The sequence below is a fragment of the Cajanus cajan genome, chromosome 1 (assembly GCF_000230855.2).
Source record: "Cajanus cajan strain Asha chromosome 1, NIPB_CcT2T_4, whole genome shotgun sequence".
Classification (NCBI taxonomy): Eukaryota; Viridiplantae; Streptophyta; class Magnoliopsida; order Fabales; family Fabaceae; genus Cajanus; species Cajanus cajan.
Window position 1 is genome coordinate 82285591 of NC_138517.1, and position 21530 is coordinate 82307120.

The following is a 21530-nucleotide window of genomic DNA, read 5'->3' on the forward strand; positions in this document are numbered from 1 at the left end:
CCATATCTGTAATATCAACTGCAACAAATGGTGGTAATGACCCTAGAGGAAGAACGAATTTCCCCCAAAATAAATCAAGAATTATCCAAAAATATATTCACCCACTGAGAAAGTTGCCAGGAATAATGAACTGTTTGGTGCTTAGTTATTGCTTTGTGTAATTGTCTTCAATATTCATTTGTCATTTATACATGACTAACATGAGGAATAAAATTCTCAAACTTCTAAATTCCAAGCATCACCAATTAATGTCTACATAATCGACAAACTAAAATATCTTGCCAACACATTAACTTGAATGGCAGATCTTCTTTTGATATGTTTAAAATGATGCAAACTACTCTGGAAAGAGTAATAGTGTCCTTGCAAGCAGGAGCATCTACTTATTAAGACTGTAAACGGTAATCTTTCAGGCTTTAGTCAATGCCATTGATCGTGCTCTAAGGTTCAAGAATATTCCCCTGAAATAAAATGCACCCAATGAATGATCTCAATTTAGTTGTTGTTTACCAATGGGAATGATCATCAAGAAGTCAAGGAAAGCAGAAGGAAAGGCAAACAAGAAACATGTACCAGCAAAATGCTACTAAGCTGTGGAAAACAACACGGAAATGAAGAGGCAAGAATTTGTGATTTATCCACCCCACAACAGGCCAGAACTGCAGTTAAATTCATTGGGGTTCCAAAGTCAAAAACAAAATGAAAAAATGGTATAAATTATGTTATTTGCTATACTTATAATAGAATACTACCGTCCATGATGTGTATTGCACTGATGGATAATCCTTCTTAACTTTAGCTTTCACATGAACCCATGGTCGGCCTGAAATCCACCTCTTTCATCATAAACAATTTACAACCAAACATGCCATTTGACACGTCATTTTTAGGATAAATAATTTTTAAAAAAACAAGTAAACAAATAGTTGACCAAAAATGTCAGAGTTGGGTACCCTATTTTTGACACTTGATGAGAATTATTCTACTTGTCCACATTTTCCACATGTATCTTACTTGGGAGTATTTCCATGTTTCTCCAGTTTAAATAAAGAAATTAGATGTTGAGAAAACTGAAAAGACTAACCTTCAACAACTAATCCGTAGTAAATCAAGAAAAGGAAATTGTTCCAAGGAGAAGATGTCAATTGTTCAATCAGAACCTGAACAAGAAAAATCAAAGTAGCATTTAAGTGTAATATAACACAACTTGTAAACCCTGCCTTTTTTTTTTATAGGATATGTAAATTATTTCACTTCCAATAAATTCTTTGCAGTTCAGGATCAAAGTGCTTCAAACCCTACTGCATAAATAAGCTGATATTTCATGCTGCAAAAACTGTAAGAAAAGCTGATTGATGACAAAGGTACAAAACTGAAATGCCAGAATTTAGTTAATGATAGATATAATTGAAACTGAAGGCTTTGCAGTCTGACCTTCTTGGCCACAGTTTTTGAATCTTTCTTTCCTTTGAAAATTTTATCCAGCATCAAATGAAAGTAGTGTCCAAAGGGTCCAAGATAAGCGGCTCCAAAAACCTGCATGCAATAAACGACTTATATGATTCCTAATGCTTAAATATAATAAGAACAAGAAAAATCACAAGCCACTCATAACCGTAGAAGCTAAAACTTCAAACGTAAATTAAGTAAGCAGTGCATGATTCGCGTCTATTTCGGCCATTTATTTAGGCATGGCATAGCTCATCAAAATGAGTAGTAACAAGTTAATTTTTATTCTGGCGAACCAAAAAAAAAAACCCATTTCAGCATTTTTAAAACAGCTTTTGAAAACAGAGTTTCAATTTTCTATCACCCCCACCCCTCAAAAGTCCAACCTCAATTGTCTGCACTTTCTCTTCCACAAAAATATCAAAAGAATAAAATACACCCCTCTTTGAGATGCTTAAATTCCATCGTCTTACCCTCTTGTTTTAAAAATTGCACTTCCCTTGCTCAGCAACCAAGAAAAAAAAAATTACACTTCCCTTTCTTGATCAATTTGCACACACTTTCAGTTTATTTTAATGTAAATGAGGCTGTTAGCTATGAACAAACCTTGTAAGAGTATTTTTCTTTTGTTTTCAACATTTAAGATCACGACAACTAATTTTGACCACCAATTACTATCAATTTGCATAATAGATGCAGACTTGAGAGTATTTTAATGTACTAAAAACTGAACACTTGCCCAGTAAACTTTGAAACTTCACCCACTTTATATATATTTTATAAAGTCCCAAAGTTTTTAGTAGAAATTCAAACCTAATTGCAGAGAGCAATAAAAAAAAGGGAAATTTAACCCTAAGATATAATACATATTAATCTTTTAAGGGAAGGCAATTTAAGCATCAGTCAAGTGGACTGTAATTTACTTATATTAGAACTTTATGTTATTATTCTATACTAGTTAGGAATTGGGTAGGACAAGAGTTGAAAAAAAAATGAAAGGGGAAAGAAGCTGACCACTTTGAGAAGAAGGCGTTTGACTTGAAGTTTGTGTATTCCAGTAAGTTTCTGAGACACAATATCGCTGATTGCTGATAATACCCCTGCAGTGATTACCTGGTTTAACCCCGAATGAAGTGGTCAACGAATATGGATGCAAAAGAAAAAAAAGAGTAATGGACGCGAAGAAGAGGATAAGGAACCTTGGTTCTGAGAGGGTGATGCTGGAGCTGTTTGACGTAATTGTTCAGTCCCTTCTTTGCCAAAGAACCCATCTTGCTCCCACCCTTTGACTCGATAACAATTAACAACTAACAGCAACAAGTTGTTGGGATTGCCACTAGTGCATATAATTACTATGCTTCTTGTGCCAAAATATCTTCAATTGCCAGGAGAGGACATTAACCCACGTGCTTGTCGTGCCACAATCCCATTTTATTTCTCACTTCATAATTTCATCTTATCTTATTTATTTATATTAAACCAAACAATTTCGTTATAAATTTTTCAGTAATATTTTTAAAAACTTATTGAAAGATAAGTAAAATATAAGAAATTATAAGCTAGTGTTAATAGTTCGATAGATATCAGGTTTATATTATGGTGTGTGTAATTTTTATGAATATTTTAAAAAAATGTTATTTAAAGTAGCATTTTAAGAATGCTATAAACTGTTAAATGAAGTTTTTTATTTTATCTCCAATTACTCAAAAAAAAATTGTTTATTAAATATTATTAATAAGGTGAAATAATTATTTTTTTATTAAGATAAACATTAGAAATTACTTTAAAGGACTTGTGAAACATACACATAGAGCTTGTAAACATCACAATGTTGAAAGAGTCATTCTTTTCGTATCAACACACTTACAAAATACTTAATTCCTCTATTCTTTATCATAAACAAAAAATACACTTATATTGGATGGAATTCAGAATCACGCATCATCCAAGTGTCGCACCCAGTCAACAGTCTTGGCTACTTAGGCCAAGGCACGAGATGATGAGTGCACTAAGCAAAACACCAAAGCAATGCCCTGATCTTTGGCCATCTTGGCACCCAAAGATGCTAGCCATTAGGCACAATGCATACCCTTTTTGCCTTTGAATAGCCTCGGCTCCATGGCCTAGACATAGTCTCAAGCATCTCAACCTGATTGGTAGTTGATCGGACCAAAGGGAAAGGAACATTCTAGCCCTATTGATACACAATCAGGCCGAAACATCATAAACTAAAGAGAAATTAAACAAATTATAATGGACAAAGAGCTCGAAGTGTAAACATGATTAAGCAATAATCTGTCATTACCAATTAGATTACCTAATTATAACAAGTTCCAAAGATTCAAGCCCATTACGATTAATAATATAAATAGTTATACAAAACGAGGTAAAATTACGGTTTATTTATTGTTATAATAAATATTTGTACTGAGAGTGTCTTTTGTAAGTACTTTTCTCCTATTTCTCTCGTCTTGAAGCTCTTGATCAGCGTTAAGATCGTTATCCATTATATGAAAATTATTAATGTGTCATTAAATATGTACAACACCTATTATTTTTTAAATATAAATAAATTTTAATTATTTTTGTCTCATTTAATGATACTCATTATCATCATAAAATATCATTTTATTAATATGACATTTTAGTTGTATTTTTTTATTATTTATATTTATTACAAAAATAATTTTTTTAAAATTATAAAATTAGTAAAATTTAATATAAATAACTAATTTTTTAATAAGTACAAAATCAGTTTTCTTTTTTATTGAGAATATAGGGAGTATTTTTAAAATAAATTATCCGTAGTTGTTGTATTGGTTTATTAGTTACACTTACATGCAAAATTAAGAAAGGGTATTCTTGAATCGAAACAGTCCCACCTCCGATATATCTACTACGAGAGGAAAGCAATCCCTAACATCATCCAGTGGGTTTTTCTTTATGGCATATAAAAAATTTATATATATATATATATATATATATATATATGTGTGTGTGTGTGTACGTGTGTTTATGCAAAAATAAGTGTGACCGTTATGAATAGAATATAAAGATAAATGATGAAAAACTGAAAAGTGATATATTGTTGACCAGAAAAGCCATTGTTAAATAATATTGTGATGTGCTCAGTTGTGTAAAAGTGAAAATAACAAAAAGTCAAGAATGACTCAGAACTGAGCTGGAAAAAAACAATGTTGACAATAACTAGGGATGCATTCAAAAGAGAGTGAGGCTCTCACAAACAAAAATTCTCTGAAATATATATATATATACCCATTAATTTGTTTTTAAATAAATAGTATATGCATTCACATTGCACAATATAGTCATTCAATTACATAGTCATATATTATAAGTTTGTTAATGATAATTTATGATTAATTAAAGGTGTAATTAACCGTGACAGTCTGACAGAGATTAATTTCTTAATTTTTATTGTAAAAAAATATTATGTGGTAATTCTTTCACCCTTTTGGGGCCACTACCATGTCCCTTTTAATTCCTGACACTTTTTGTTTTTTTTTATTTAAAAAAAAACTTAGTATAACTTTGAATGAATTTACTTTATGCGTCGATAATGTAATCATTTGATAACAAATTGTGATATATAACATAAATTTGTTAATGTTTTATTAAAATTATCTTAAGAGTCCTATAAATAATATTTTTGATCGATTAATCATATAAACATGACATTATATAGAAATTAAACTCTTAATCTTTTTCAACATTTGAATAAAATTATTTTGCGAATATATAGCGAAATATTTTTGAAGCATGTATATATGAAATGTATAATGCTTTTTGGCAAGCATGAGCTATTGCGTAGCATCTTCGTGATTACGTTCTTTCAATTCAACTCTGCTATACATTCTTGACGCACCAACGTTGAGTTGCCGCTGCCTCTCCCCGCCCCCTTTCCTTTTTGCCCTTGCTTGACTTTTATTAATCCTCAATTAAACCAAACCACTCAATTTTCTTGGTTCAAATTTAAACTAAACATGATAATTCTATTATTTCTCAAATTAATTCAGCTTTATCGTATCAAACACTTCGTGCTCAATTTTGCTCCTCAAATTAATTTCTAATGACGGGGATAGCCAACATCGGCATAAGGATTGGCTTAACGTTTCAAACATTTAATTTTTATACTGTGCCTAAAGCCAAATTTCACTCTTAAATTACTTTTCCTTGTTCTTCAAATCTTAATCTTCCATAAAGTCCTCACACGAGCTAGCACGTAACCGAACTTCAACTTTTCAAAATAAACAGTGTGCGGGCATTTTAAGACGTAAATCGTATGGCCAAAGAAACTTCAAAATTGAAGACTATCCAACGGGGAAACAGTAATAGTTTGTCAATGTATTGAAAATGTAAAATTAACTAAAAGACTATAGCAGTCACAGGCTTTGTTAAGTGCATGCTAAAACAACGTAGTGCAGCCTTATACGTTGTTTTACTACGTCTCATGTTGAAACCCAAAACAAACCACAAACGAGGCTGGGAATTTTGAACAGAGACCATGTCAATATTTGATTTTGACTTTTTTCCTCCCCTTCATTATAAATACTAACACCCACCTTCGCATCTAAACATCCACAACTTCATATTTTCTCAACACTGCACGTATAGAGAAAAAAAACTACAACTAATTACCCATATATAATGGCTTCCATTTCCATGCAAACCTCATCCTTACTTTCTCGTTCTTCTTTGTCTTCAAGGAGATCAATAGATGCCGCAATCCACGTCCCAAAACTCCCAAGAATCGATGTTTCAGTGCCAAAGGTACGTACCATGAAGCAAGCTGAGGAACTAATACCCAAAGGCAGAACCCCATTATTAGAAAAGAGTACACATGTACAACTACACGACAATGAACAAGAGCATTCTACAAACTCCGACGCCCTTATTCAACTCTACGCAATCCTGGAAGCTGTATCTGACAGGGTTGAAATGCACAACAACATGGCCGAGCAACGTGACAACTGGAACACGCTTCTTTTGAACTCCATCAACATGCTCACACTCACTGCCACAACCATGGCTGGTGTTGCAGCCACGTGCGGTGCAGGTGCACCGCTTTTGGCTTTGAAGCTATCTTCTGCTCTCTTGTTTTCAGCGTCCACGGGGATGTTACTCATCATGAACAAGATCCAACCCTCTCAACTCACGGAGGAACAACGCAATGCTTCTAGGTTGTTCACGAACCTCCAAAGCGAAATCCAAACCACAATTGCACTCGGGAATGCTAGTGAACACGACGTGAAGGGTGCAATGGAGAAGGTTTTGGCGCTTGACAAGGCTTTCCCACTTCCCTTGTTGGGAGCAATGCTTGAGAAATTCCCTAAAAAATTTGAGCCTGCTGTTTGGTGGCCTAAGCCTTCTAAACCCCAAGAGGGAAAATCAAATATTATTGGAAAAATGAATGGATGGAGTGAGGAACTTGAAATGGAACTGAGGGAGGTTGTTGAAGTGGTGAAGAGAAAAGACAGTGAGGACTATGACAGGCTTGGGAACATTGCATTGAAGGTTAACAAGAGTTTGGCCATTGCAGGTCCTTTGCTCACAGGTATCTCAGCATTAGGATCTGCATTTGTTGGCAATGATTCTTGGGGAGCATTGGTTCCCCTCGTGGCTGGTTCATTGGCTTCAGCAGTTAACAGTTTCGAGCATGGAGGGCAAGTTGGTATGATTTTTGAAATGTACAGAACCTCGGGTGGCTTCTTCAAGTTGTTGGAAACCTCTGTTGAATCAACTTTGGAAGAGGAAGATTTGGAGCGAAGGGAAAATGGGGAAGTGTTTGAAATGAAGATGGCTTTGAAGTTGGGAAGAAGTGTGTCGCAACTGAGGGAGCTTGCTTCTAAATCAGCTTCGTATCGCATGGAAGGAGTGCTTGATGTTGACGAATTTGCAAGCAAACTGTTCTGAGAGAAAATGTTTAGTGAATAGTTGTTCTTTCATTCTTTTTGTGCATGCAGTTGTTACCTGACGTAGGAAAAACAAAATTAGTTACACACTTGTTTTTCAATTTTGAGAACCAGGATCGCAGTGTCTTGGTCTTCTACGATATTTGTTTTCAGAATTTGTTCTTCAAACATTAATTTGTATTTTAAATATATAAATATTTGACTCTTGTTGCTATTAGTGGTAAAATATTGAACAACGATACAATATAAAAAAAATTATTGTTTTTTATTGTGAACCAATAAAAATTTATTATCTAAATATTTTTAAGTTATTATAAAATTTTAATAAGTATATATACTTTTTATGCGATCAATTAATTAATAATAATAAAATAAAATTATATTATAATAGTCAACAATCTTATTATATATATTAGTTTGTGATCGAAAATACGGTAAAAATTATTTACATTTCTCCTCTCTCTCTATGTATATATTATTTATTTTTTATTATAAAAGTTAATATATAAACTTAGCATGCATAATATCATATGTGATTGAATGATAATGATAAAAAAAAACCTCTATTATCAATATTTCATTTTTCTCTACTTTTTTAATCAAATAATTCATTTTATTTTACATTTTTTACTCTTTTATGTTTCTCTAACACGGTAAGAATTGTTCAAAACAAATAATTACGTAAAATATTATTATTTTAAAATATTTTATTAAAATTCAAATCTTGATGCATATATTGAATTAAAAATCTTAATTTTTTTAAATCAAATGAATTTTAAATTATGGTAATTTAATCGTTCATTTTTATATTAAATTTTAAAATTTTAAATTTTGACATAACATATCAATAAAAATAAATAACATGATAGTTAAGAATGTGTATTGAATTAGAATTTTAATGAATTTTAAAAGATTTTTTTTACTATAAAATAGTCTTTGGCTATTTAGTTAAGACTTTTTTCAACATAAAAAATATTTTATGTAACATTTAATTAAAAAAATCTTAAATTTTTTTAAAAATTTGATAGTATTCAATTAAAACTTTTTTCACTTAAAAAAAAATTTGTTGGTATTAAAAAAATATAGAAATTTTTCAATGGATTATTTTGTAAGAAATTTAATTTAGTATAATTTACATATAATTCATTCGTTTAGCAATTTTATCAAATCTCTTGAGATTTCGCATAATTTTGTTAGCTTTCATTTTTATTTTGTCTTTTTTGTCTCTCTCTTAAATTTTTTGTCTCATCTTTTTTGCTTCTCTCTCATCTTCTTTTCTCTTTCATTCTCTCTCTTCTTTTATTTTTTATCTCATTTTTTATTTTTCTTTTTATTCATTTCTCTTATTTATCTCTTCTTCTTCTTTGTCTCATAATCTTCTTTTTTTTTCTCTCTTTTTCTTACTTCTTTTTCTCTTTCTCTCTCTTTCTTTTCTATCTTATTTATCTTTATCTTTTTACTTATCTCTCTCATTTATCTCTGCTTCTTATTATTCTTCTCTTGTAATTTTTTTTAATTTATGTATAATTTATTGATATTTTTTAATTGATGCATAATTTATCAATATTTTAAATTATTAAATATTTAAAATGATTTTTTTGTATTATTAAATATTGTTTGTTGTTAATTTTTTTAAATTACTAAAATTTAATTATTTTATTTTTAATAAAATTTAATATTGAAATATAAAGTTTTGAAACATATATTAAAAAAAACTTCGGTCAAGGTAATGACCCTCGAAATTCATTTTATATCATGCATCTTAAGAAATATGATTGAGAGGATATTTAGTATTTTTAAATCACGCTTCATAATTTTTAAGTTGGGACATCTATTTCTATTTAAAACACAAACTAAAATTGTATTAACATGTAACATTATATAGTTTTTTTTTCACAAAGAATGTCGGATGAATTTTCAACTAAATTAGTAGATAAATCTTCATCTTCAATGTTATAATTAATTAATGAAATTTAGACTCAAGTGCATAAAAGAGAATATGTTAATGTATGGAGGACTAATATAACTTTAGATATATAAAGAAATGTTAGTTAGAAATTTAGGAGGATATTAAAGTCAATTATTTGACAAAAAAATAGAGGTAATTATTTGTCAAAAGATAAAAAAATACTTATATTAATTTTACTTTTCTTTATTATTTATGTTATATTTTTTTTTTGTTAAATCTTATAATATTATAAATATTTTTTTTTAAATCCTTTAGAATTTTATAGTATAAATTTATTAAAATTTGTATTACAAAATCTTGATTCAAATTTGAATTACAAAATCTTTTAAAATTCACTAAAATCACAAAATTCTTTCATACTAAAATTATCTTTAGAAATCCTAATTGCATCCCTAATTTTAACTTAATATTAGAATGAATTTTATCGCCTATAATATTTATAACGAACTTGATCGTGATAATTTATAATAAAAGATATATGTGATTCGTAAAAACGAAATAAATGGATGAGAGTCAAAGAAATTTTATCAGACCTCAAAGAGTGCGACTATGTAATTTTTTGTAACAAAGATGGTGCGGTTTGATTTAATAATTTGATTTTATAATTTCTTTCTCAATTTTAAAGCACTCACTACTAGAAAAATGTTATTTTTCTGCAATTTTTTTTAAAAAAAAATTTTACAGATTTTTTTTTTTACGAATTTTCTTATAATAATAATTTTACAAAATTTTTTACAAATTTATTTGCAAAAAATAATTTACAGAAATTTCTTACAAATTTTTTTATGAAAATAATCCACAAATGTTTTTTTGTTGCAAATTTTGCTACAATTTTAATGATCATAAAAAAAATTCCACAGTAAAAATTTGCAGAAAATGTTGTAAAAATTTATCTTGTTTCTTACGGATTTTTTTTGTAAAAATAAATTCTCAAGTAATGTTTACTAAATGGTAAAAAAATTTCGCAAGAAAATTTTCTTGCAGATTTTCCTGCCAATTTTAATTCGCAAAAAAATAAAAAATATATAAAACTTTATAAGTTTAAGAATTAAAATATTTACCTTGAGTCCCATATCGATTAGAAATATTAAAGAGTATATAAGTTGGGGTAACACTCAGTTGATTTTGTATGGTTGATTGTTAGACATATAATTTACATGTTTTAGATAAATTCATTGTAAGCATTTGAAAGTTGAAGAATTATTAATAGAAATTGTATAAAAATTACTTATGAATACTAATTTCTTTGATTTTTTTCTAGCAAAAAAATTCGCAGAAAATTTCATAAAAAACTTTTCTGCGAATTTTTTTCGTATGAAACTTTCCTACGAATTTTTTTCCTATAAAACTTTCCTGTGAATTTTTTTCACAAGAAAATTTCTTGCAAATTTTAAAATTTGCAAAGGTATTATGGAGATAAAATTTCGCAGAAAAATTTGTAGGAATAACGTTTCCTGCAAATTTTTATGAAAGGTTCGTAGGAAGAATTGCATGTAATAAGAAAAATTCTAGTAGTGTCTTAAATTTTTTAATAAATAAAATATCTATTATTAGTAACAAAACCATATACGATTCTCCTTACTTTTTATTTTTATTTATTTTTAAATTTAAAAATGTCTTTTTTTTTTTTTTTTTTTTTTCATGTGTGTGGGTGAATGAACGGGGCAAAATCCAAGCACTATCTTTCGCAATACACAATAAATAACTTGCTAATAGAAAGAGAAAATTCTTCTTTAACGGTTAATTTCTAAGCGAGAAAATAAGAAAATTTTATTTCTATATTATTTCATGAATATAAAATAAAAGAATTGTACGTTTTATTCGATTAATAAAAGATACTAGTATATATAATTTATGTATAGATATTGAGGATAGCTTGACATACTGTCCCATTACACGTTGGCACACAAGACTACCAAGAGTTGGGAGCTGATTGCATACTGAGACTCGATCTGTATTCAATGTTAAATTATATTCCTTATTTTTTAATTTTATCTGATCAACTTTTCATTCAAACTACATTTTAAATTTGGAAGTCCACCTTCAAACGCGTATACCTGAATAGTGAATCCAGTTTTGTTATCTTTAAAGATATTTTCAAATATTTTTTCTTCAACATAACAGTTTATACAGATAATCAAGATTATTTTCATCTGCTATCTTTCTTTTCTTTGGTTTCAATTTGGTATTTTGTCAATTGTGTTGCTTTGTGAGAATAAAAAAATTTAGAGTTTTGTTTTGTCAATTACAACCATTTTTGTGTCAATTATGATAATCTTTAACCTTCATTAAAACCAGTGAGTTAACAGAAAATCTAAATTTAAAAATAGATAAATAGAAAATATAAGAAACATGTTAGATTATAAAAATATTAATTTTGTCAAAAAGTATAGTATAACTTTTGAATGAATGAGAGTGTAGTATGTACACATATCATATGCGCATATACAAGATCAGTTGCCTGTTGCACACGAGACTAAAACTGAGTCCAAGAGTTGACAGCTCCTTTGCATAGTTCCTATTCAATTTTAAATTCAATTTTTATGTTAATGAAATTCAACTCCAAGATCATATACCTGACTGAACCCTCTTTTTAATCTTTAATGATATTTTCAAATACTTTTTCTTACTGACCAAAGATTAACGTAATCATTAATCGATTTGATTAAAGCTGATTATGGAAACAGTCCAAGGACTTACAATTCCAAAGGAAGCAAGAAGTAAGCATTGATCTTTTCTTGGATGAAGGATAAATAAATAAAGTGACATTATATATTTCCGCTAATCCAAGTTACGCTTGCAGTCTTACTCGTCTGGCATTTGGCTAATTTAAAATTAGGAGAAAATTTTTTGACGGTACAAAACATACTTATATTCGTTCGTTAAAAAATGAAGCACGAATGCCGTATGATGATTGTCATGATTTTTGTATTTTATTTATACATTTTTTTTTTTATATCCGAGGAATTTGTCTAATTTACTTTTCAAGACGAGATTCAGAATGAATTGGCAACGCTTTGACCTTTGTGATATTTTTATATATATTCGACATTCTTTTCTTTTTCTTGGGGGAGGGGAGGTCAACCATGTATTTTTTTTATTCTTTATTCAAACTCAACAGTTTACAAGTTATTTAATAGACCTGGTAAAAGCTTTGGCGCTGAAGAATTAGCACTTGTTGAAATTCTCCCAATGACATATTGCATTCATGTTAGGTAAGATACAATAGAATAAGACATACAACTACTGTCTATATTCAAAATATGAGGAAAATATATATATTTAGTTTCTTTAAATTTAATTTTACTCATTTCAGATTTCTTTTTTATCTGAATCTGTGATTATTAATTATTTTTTAAATAGCTTCTATCTATGATGACTTACCAATGATGTTAGTTGCATTTATTTAGTGTTGATACAAGCTATATTTTTGAAACCGGAAGCTAACAAAAACTAATTCATATTGGAATACTCGGCTGCTCTCGACCATGCATTAAAGTCTCATGTCCATGCATTATGATTGGAATATTGAAGGAGTACTCGTTTGAGGGCTACTCAGTTAAGATTACTTTGACCGTAGGGTACTCCACCAACGAATACTCGATTGAAGACCTCTTTAATGGAGGGATACTCGACTTAATATGATGCATTGTGGTAAAAATAATATAACGTCCCACCATTACGCAATAATAAAAAAGACTTGAATGTGTTTGGTTAATTGAATTCGTTTCAATAATTTTATGTTATCTATTTTTATATATATATAGTTATAGTTGGGATGTAAGTAAAGTCTCACATCGTTCAAATAAAAAGATGGACATAAATTTATATACACACAATTATATATATATATATATATATTATATATATATATATAATATATATGTATAAGGGGGTTTACCACATATACACATGTACTAATTAGTCATGCTAATTTTTCATTTGAATTTTTGCCCATTTTTTTTAAGTCCGATGAATATGGATAAGGTAAGGTGTTTTTTTATTTAAAAAAAAACCCATATTATATATATATATATATATATATATATATATATATATATATATATAAAGAGATCTATTTATTCTAGGAGTAAGTCTACCTAGATTTATTCTATTTAATAATTCATGTTCAACATCATATTTTAATGATCCAACCGTTCAATTTTAAGTTCTTAATGTATAGATCAAATTTGTAAATTTTTAAAATATTTGAAAACTATTTAATACCTTTTTTTCATTAAGAAAATTAACGAATAAAATAATTTTATGATTATCCGTCAATTTAAATTAATGAAATGAAGTATCAAATGATTTTCATTTTTTTCAAAAATTTGTAGACTTGATCTATACATTAAATTTTTTAAATTAAATGGTTAGATCATTAAAATTTGATGTAGAATATGAGTTATTGAACGAAATAAGTTTAAATAGATTTACAGGAGTAAACGAATGTCTCCTATATATATATATATATAGAAAATGAATCAAATGACACCAGTGTAACTTTTACTAAGTAATACACCGCTCAACAACTTTATATCAAATGTGAATTTTGTAAATCCAACCATTGAATTATAACTTCATATATATCATTTTATATGTTTATATCAAATTTTGTTAAAATTAAATAATAACTTGAAAGTAATCAAAATGTTCATATTTTATTATATTTTGAAATGTATAGATTATGTCAATTTTATTTTATAAAAATGAAGTATCAAATCATTTTGGATTAATATAAAATTTTGTATATATGATTTAAAAGTAAATAATTTTCAATCTAACGATTGTATTTATAAAATTCACATTTAATATAAAGTTATTAAACAGTGTATTATTTGGTAAAAATTACACCAATGTCGTTTCAACCATTCATATATATATATATATATGTATAACAGCACAAATTTGTGTTTAATTTCTGCGTAATTAATTGAAAGGAAAGTACTGAAAGGCTTCGTTAAAAATGTTATGGTTCAGAAGACGACGTTAGGAAGATGTAGAGACGAAGGCATTGGGTACAATATTTTGAACAGGAACTGGTCAACATGACATAAGCAAATATGTTAGGCAGACCCAATCACGTCGTTAATTTTTATTTTTACCCGTATCCAGCACCTTCTCATCTGCCCCACCTTCCTACTATAAATACGCATACACCAGGTAACTAACCTCAATTTCTTCATCCAAACCAAACCCAAAATCTTTCAATTCTCTCTATAATATGCCTTCCTTACGAGCTTCGCCTCTGCTTAATTACCCTTTATCATCTTCACCTTCTTCTCTAAAGAGAACCAATTATTCTATCAATGTCCCCAAACTACCTCGAGTCTCCTTTTCCGTTACAAAAGCTATAGCATCATCGAGGAGAATTGTGATGCATGAGTTCGACAAATTCACAGTGAGAGAAAAATCCCCATTATTGCAAAAGAATACGCTATATGATCCAGATCTACATAGCCCTACAAATTCTAAGGCCACAGTTCATGTTCAACTCTATGCCATCTTGGAGGCTGTGGCTGACAGAATTGAAATGCATAACAACGTGGGAAAACAACGTGACAATTGGAACACGCTGCTTTTAAACTCCATCAACATGCTAACCCTCACGGCCTCAACCATGGCTGGTGTTGCCGGCACGAGTGGTTGCGACGGTGCACCCCTTTTGGCTCTTAAACTATCTTCTGCTCTTTTGTTTTCAGCAGCCACGGGAATGCTACTTGCCACCAACAAAATCCAACCCTCGCAACTCGCCGAGGAACAAAGAGTCGCAGCAAGACTGTTGAAGCAGATTCAGACACAGATCCAAACCACAATAGCAATTGGAAATCCAACTGAAGGTGATGTGAGAGACGCAATGGAGAAGGTTTTGGCGTTGGACAAAGCTTATCCACTTCCCTTGTTGGGGGGAGCAATGCTTGAAAAGTTCCCAGAAAAGTTTGAAGCTGCTAGATGGTGGCCTAAAAGTAGAAGCAATTATGACACTGGGAAGATTGAGATTGAGATTAAGAATAACAATAATAATGGATGGAGTGCGGAGTTGGAAGAGGAAATGAGAGAGGTTATTGAAGTGGTGAAGAGAAAGGACGCGGAAGATTATGAGAGGTTGGGGAACATTGCACTCAAGATAAACAAGGGTTTAGCTTTATCAGGACCTTTGCTTACAGGAATTGCAGCAATAGGATCTATGTTTTTGGGAGATGGATCATCATGGGAAGTGTTGGTTCCTGTGCTTGGGGCGTTGGCTACAGTGGTTAATGCGTTTGAGCATGGAGGGCAAGTTGGCATGGTGTTCGAAATGTACAGAAACTGTGGTGGATTTTTTCAGCTTTTGGAAGAGACAGTTGAAGCCACAATGGAAGAGAAGGATTTGGAGAAAAGAGAAAATGGGGAACTGTTTGAAATGAAGATGGCTTTGCAATTGGGAAGAAGTGTTTCGCAGCTGAGAGAACTTGCCTCAAAATCTGCTTCATGTCGTATGGAAGGGAGGGAGATAGATGAATTCGCCAGCAAACTCTTCTAAGAGATCAACACTAATTCTTTCTTTGATTCTATGCATGCCATTCTTTCCTTTTATTCTTTTTTAATGTATATAATACATGTATAGTCATTTGACCTACAAATATGAGAGGCTATGAAATGTGGATGTACATTAATTTACACGGGATATATAATGTTTATTTCACATTAATTTTATTTTGTATAATCCTCTACATTCCTTGTAAGATATGTTAAGGATATTTTCCAAATTAAAATAACTGTCCAAAATAATCGAGATTTGTTTACTAGGGCGTGCTAATGACCGGCATATATTATTATAATTTCTCCACCAATTTTTTTATTTAATATTTAGTATAAACCATTGACTATTCAAGTTTTCAACCGAGGACCGTAGGTAGCTATCAACAGAAGCATAACGTTACCCACTAAACTTGTTGAAATTGGAAAATGTTTTGTTGAATTTTTTTTATATTTCAATATATAATAATAATAAATGTTTTGTTGTCTCACTCTCACCCTTTGAGATTGGAATATATATAGAGAGAAAGGAGGGAAAACGTATCTAATGAGAGCATGTTGATAAAAGAGATGAGTAAATCAATAATCTTTTGATTATAAATAAAAATAGCTAATAATTAAGAAAATATATCTAATGGAAGCAACAAAATAATTTTATTAGGATATACAAAATAGAAAAATAAAAATTAATAGACACCAAATTTTAATATGAAAAAACCCACAATTTGAAGTAAAAATCTACAAGATTTAGTCTGGTAAAAGTTTCGCTAATAATAACCAATGTTTACACCACAAATCCTACGAAACTATCAAGAATTACTAAAAGTAATTTCTCACAAATATGGTGAATAATAATATAAGAAAATTCTCAAATGAATATCTAACAAAAAAAAAAACATAAAAAGAACTAAATATATACAAAAATTGATACCAAACACTTTTTCTCCAAAAATACATAATGTAAATGCATGCACTATTCTTTGATTTTTCCTTTTTCTAAAAGATTAATCTTACATATCAAGATTTACTACACTTAACACTAATACAATTAGTATTTTATAATTTTTTTATTAAAATCAACATAACTCCAAATAAATTGGTGACTAATGACAACCCATATAATATTCGATTATACAAACCCTTTATATAGCTGAATATTATATCAAATTCTTAAACAAATTAATATACTCGTCAGATAATTTATAGATAGATGAGTACATGGCTTTTAATTAAATCTCCGTATCGTCATGAATGATATCGTCTATCTAATATTTAATAAACATGAGTTAGCTGTATATTGATTCTTGGTCCCCAAGAAAACAAGTAATTAGATTGGATACTTGAAAATAGAAGTTAGTAATACAAATTGAATTCCTTCGTTGCAAGAAATTTTTAATAAACGTTGAACATTGTTTTCCTATTAAGTTCCACTATGAGGTCATGAGCTTGTGGGTCTCCCGTGCGTTTATATCTCGGAACAAAAATGATTTTTGAACACCCGTCAATCTATTCAACACCTATGAGAGAGAAAAATAAAAATAAAACATAAATATAATAGATGATATGATAAGAAAAGAGACACGTAGATAAATAATATTAATGTTACTAAAGTGGTGTTTGGTATGGACGAAATTGTTAATTTTTGTGTTTAACTTGTCATTTAAAAAACATTATTTTTGAAAAATATTATTTTTAGAAATAATTTTTATATAAATTTCCTTTTTCAAAGTTAAATAAAGTTTTAATATGGTAAAATATTATCTTTATTTTTTATTTAATAAAATAAAATATTTTAATTTTTAAATAATACGTAAAAATATTTTAATAAATATTTATGACCAATTAAATATATTTTCATAATTTTTAAATATGAAAAATTGCTGTGTATCAAACATTTTCAAAGAGTAAAATAGTGAGTGTCTTTTTGTGGCTATAACAATCCCTTGGAGTACAGGTCCTATCTGTATCTCCTGCAATTATTTTTTTTCATCTCCCGCAATCTTTTCCCTCCTGCAAAAATCAGAACTATTGATTACATTATCTCTCCTATCTTATTTTTGTACAAAACAAACAAGGGGCTCGGGACCTTTGCTGGTGGGAATCTCAGTCCTTTATGTACATATATTTTATTTTCATTATTTAATAAAATATTTAACTTGTTTATTTATTTGACAGTAGAGAGAGAAAGAGATTTTCTTGATTATTACAATTGTTACTCAAATTCAAGACAGACTTGCTATTTCATGAACTATGTTATTAAAGAAAAATAAATTAAATACATAAGTAAAATATTGAAAAACAAAATAAAACATCACTACATCGTCATCAATTTTTAATTGCAAAACTATATGTATATTATATTTTTTTTATTATAATATTAATAAAAATATTTATCGACTTTGTGGAAAACTATATATAGCACGTTTAACTTATTTTGTCATGCTTACATCAATTTTTTACACACTCATTTTTTTCATTCTTATGTCTCCATTACATTCATTTTATCTCACAACTCTTTCTTTCTTTTTTTACCCCTCTTTCTTATGTGTATGAAGTATAAACTTGTCAAACGTTGTACAATTTAGAGTGGGTACCAAAGTGAAATTTACATGTAATTGACATAGACCACAAAATAAAGGTTGGAAAAGAAACAAGTGTAAAGTGTGATTTATATTTTACAATATGAACTTGCGAACTACGAAGTTGGACCCTTGGATTGCATCTCCAAAAACTACATCGCATTGGTGACCGTGGCAATCCGAGTAGGAGACGGTATAGTTTGAACAAAGATGGAATGAAAATCAAACATAAAAAAGTCAAATCCAAATATCCAGTCAACAGTTTCCATATCTGACCTTTTCTTTTGATCTCCGTGTTCACACATAAGCTCCTATATATTACAACCCATCCCTCTCAGCTTTTCATATCAACGACAACAACAACATCATCAAATCAAATCAAATTCACATACAGTACACCATGTCTTCCTTACAAATTTCATCCTTGCTTTCTAACACCTTATGTTCATCATCATCATCATCAATAAAACCCTCAATGCACGTCCCAAAACTCCCTATTCCTCTTTCCATAGAGCCAAAACCAAGTAGAAAGCTGTTTGAGGAACTAAATGGCTTCTCACACACAATACCAACGCTCCAAGACACTTCATTAAACAACAACAACAAAACCACTACAACCTCAAAAACCACCATTCAACTCTATGCAATTCTAGAAGCCGTGGCCGACAGAGTGGAGATGCACCACAACATAGGGGAGCAGCGTGACAACTGGAACACCCTTCTCTTAAACTCCATCAACATGCTCACTCTCACCGCCACCGCCATGGCCGGCGTCGCCGCCACAATGGGCGCCGGTGGCGCGCCGCTCTTGGCGCTGAAACTATCGTCCACTCTCTTGTTCTCCGCCTCCACGGGGATGTTGGTGTTGATGAACAAAATCCAGCCCTCACAACTGGCGGAGGAACAACGAAACGCCAAGAGGTTGTTCAAGCAGCTCCAGTCCCACATCGAAACCACACTAGCCATCGGCACTCCCACGGAGGAAGATATAAAGGATGCAATGAACAAGGTCTTAGCACTCGACAAAGCATACCCACTTCCTCTGTTGGGAGCCATGCTTGAAAAATTTCCCAAAAGATTTGAGCCTGCGGTTTGGTGGCCTCTGTCGCCAAAAAGAAATAACAAATCGAAAATTTTTAATGAGACCAAACAAGGGAAGAAGAATGGGTGGAACGAGGGACTTGAAATGGAGTTAAGGGATGTGTTGGAAGTGGTGAAGGAAAAGGACATGAAAGACTATGAGAGATTGGGGAACTTGGTGTTAAAGATCAATAAGAGTTTGGCCATTGCGGGGCCTTTGCTCACTGGCATTGCGGCTGTGGGATCAGCGTGTCTGAGCCAAGGGCATGGGTCATCGTGGGCACCTATAGTGGCCGTTTTGGGAGGGTCATTGGCCACCGCTGTTAATAGTTTTGAGCATGGTGGCCAAGTGGGGATGGTGTCTGAAATGTATAGAAATTGTGGCGGATTCTTCCAATTGTTGGAGAATTCCATTCAAAAGACTGTGGAGGAAGATGAGGAACAGAGGGAAAATGGGGAGTTGTTTGAGATGAAGTTGGCTTTGAAATTGGGAAGAAGTTTGTCGCAACTGAGAGATCTTGCCACAAAATCGGCTTATTCTCGACTAGAGGGAAGTGCCACCGATGAATTTGCTAGCAAGCTCTTCTAATTTTATGTTTTTTTTTTTTAAATTTAACTAACAATTAATTAATTCTTTCTTTCAATTTTGGTTAGTTATTCTTTGATTCAATTGGAGTAATCGATTCTTTGATCTTCATTTCTTGTTATTTTTGTTGTGTGCGCGGGGGAAGAAATTAATTTGCTTTGCCTTTGACTCCAACAATTACTAAAGAAGAAAAATGAGTGGACAATTTCTTGTCAAATTATTACAACTTCATTTTCGGCAGGCAACCACAGTGTACATTGACTCTTTAGGCTCACTATAAAAAATAAAAAAAACATTGTATATTTAGAACTAAAACTTAAAATTATTTGGTGAGTCGCTGTAAATAAAGATATTTTAAATACATATTTTCTTTATATATAAATAAGGATTAATATACAATAGTTAAAAAACAAAACCATCAATTTACTCTCTTGAATATTATTTTATCTTCTATTTAATCTTTAAATTAATAAATTTGTATAAATAGTTCATCAAATCATTTGCTTAGAACCGAATTATATTTCATTAACATACATTCAAAACTAATTTGATGAATTTTTTAATACTTGAAAGACTATTTATTATAATTTCAAATACTTGTTTTAATGAATAAAATTGTATAAATAAATATATATATATATATATATATTTATTTAAATAACCATTCAAAAGAGAGTTAATGTTTCAGGACTTATATAATTTTTTAAATAAAATATAATTTTTAACTCAATTTCAAAATAATGATACATTTATTTTTAAAACTAACACCACCACTCAATATCCCCACTACTACAATTACTATTGGTATTACTATTGTAGTCATACAAAAATATTTTTAAAATAATTTAACAAAATAAGAAAATTTTAAAGTAAGTTTATTTTAAAACTAAATAAAAATCTAAAACTAAAAATCATTTGTAATTTTTAGGAATTTTGAAAATTACAAAAGACACTAAAAAAAGTGTAGAGGGAAAAGAGAGAGATAAAAACAAAGAGTCTTAATGGAATAGTTTAGGATTAACTAAACTCTACTAAATCAAATTAAAAATTAAGAATTGTGACAATATACATTATTTTGATATATTAGTAGTTTGATGTAAGATGTACAAAACTAACATTTTCCATATGTTTTTCTTTGCCTAACAGGTCAGAAAATTAGGATGTTTAAATTGTATATGAATTGAAATATTCACCATTTCAGGGATAATTTAATGAAGCTTCATTCTGATGAATGACAAATATATTATCTTTGAGAAATATGGTATGAAGTTAGGATTTGTCAAAGTAATTGTCATATGCAATTAACTATTGAATTTGGGAGACCTTGATCAATTTTATCTAGGGACATCTTTCTGAAACTGTTTATATTGAGTCATTGCAATTAGTATATTCTGATATTTGGGGACCACCACCCC

General features: G+C 29.9%; 4 protein-coding genes across 4 annotated transcripts; 3 read left to right on the forward strand and 1 right to left on the reverse strand.

The window, feature by feature from the left end:
• Positions 1-113: 113 nt before the first annotated feature.
• On the reverse strand, positions 114-2806 carry LOC109803980 (peroxisomal membrane protein PMP22). The gene is made up of 7 exons (XM_020365699.3): positions 2649-2806; positions 2464-2562; positions 1435-1536; positions 1085-1160; positions 753-823; positions 574-659; positions 114-461 (listed from the first exon to the last, which is right to left on the reverse strand). Exons 1-7 carry the CDS (start codon positions 2718-2720, stop codon positions 410-412), a joined length of 558 nt encoding a protein of 185 aa, XP_020221288.1. The 5' UTR covers positions 2721-2806; the 3' UTR covers positions 114-409.
• Positions 2807-5837: 3031 nt separating this feature from the next.
• Positions 5838-7596, forward strand: LOC109803843 (putative F-box protein At4g22030). Its single transcript, XM_029272334.2, is given in 2 exon segments — positions 5838-7302; positions 7304-7596. Coding segments are annotated over 2 exon segments (1326 nt in total). The 5' UTR covers positions 5838-6117; the 3' UTR covers positions 7445-7596.
• Positions 7597-14265: 6669 nt separating this feature from the next.
• LOC109803844 (putative F-box protein At4g22030) lies at positions 14266-16011 on the forward strand. Its single transcript, XM_029272592.2, has one exon. It carries the CDS (start codon positions 14576-14578, stop codon positions 15872-15874), a length of 1299 nt encoding a protein of 432 aa, XP_029128425.1. The 5' UTR covers positions 14266-14575; the 3' UTR covers positions 15875-16011.
• A 2798-nt stretch (positions 16012-18809) lies between these two features.
• On the forward strand, positions 18810-20283 carry LOC109804489 (putative F-box protein At4g22030). The gene has a single exon (XM_020366324.3). It carries the CDS (start codon positions 18850-18852, stop codon positions 20116-20118), a length of 1269 nt encoding a protein of 422 aa, XP_020221913.2. The 5' UTR covers positions 18810-18849; the 3' UTR covers positions 20119-20283.
• Positions 20284-21530: the final 1247 nt, after the last annotated feature.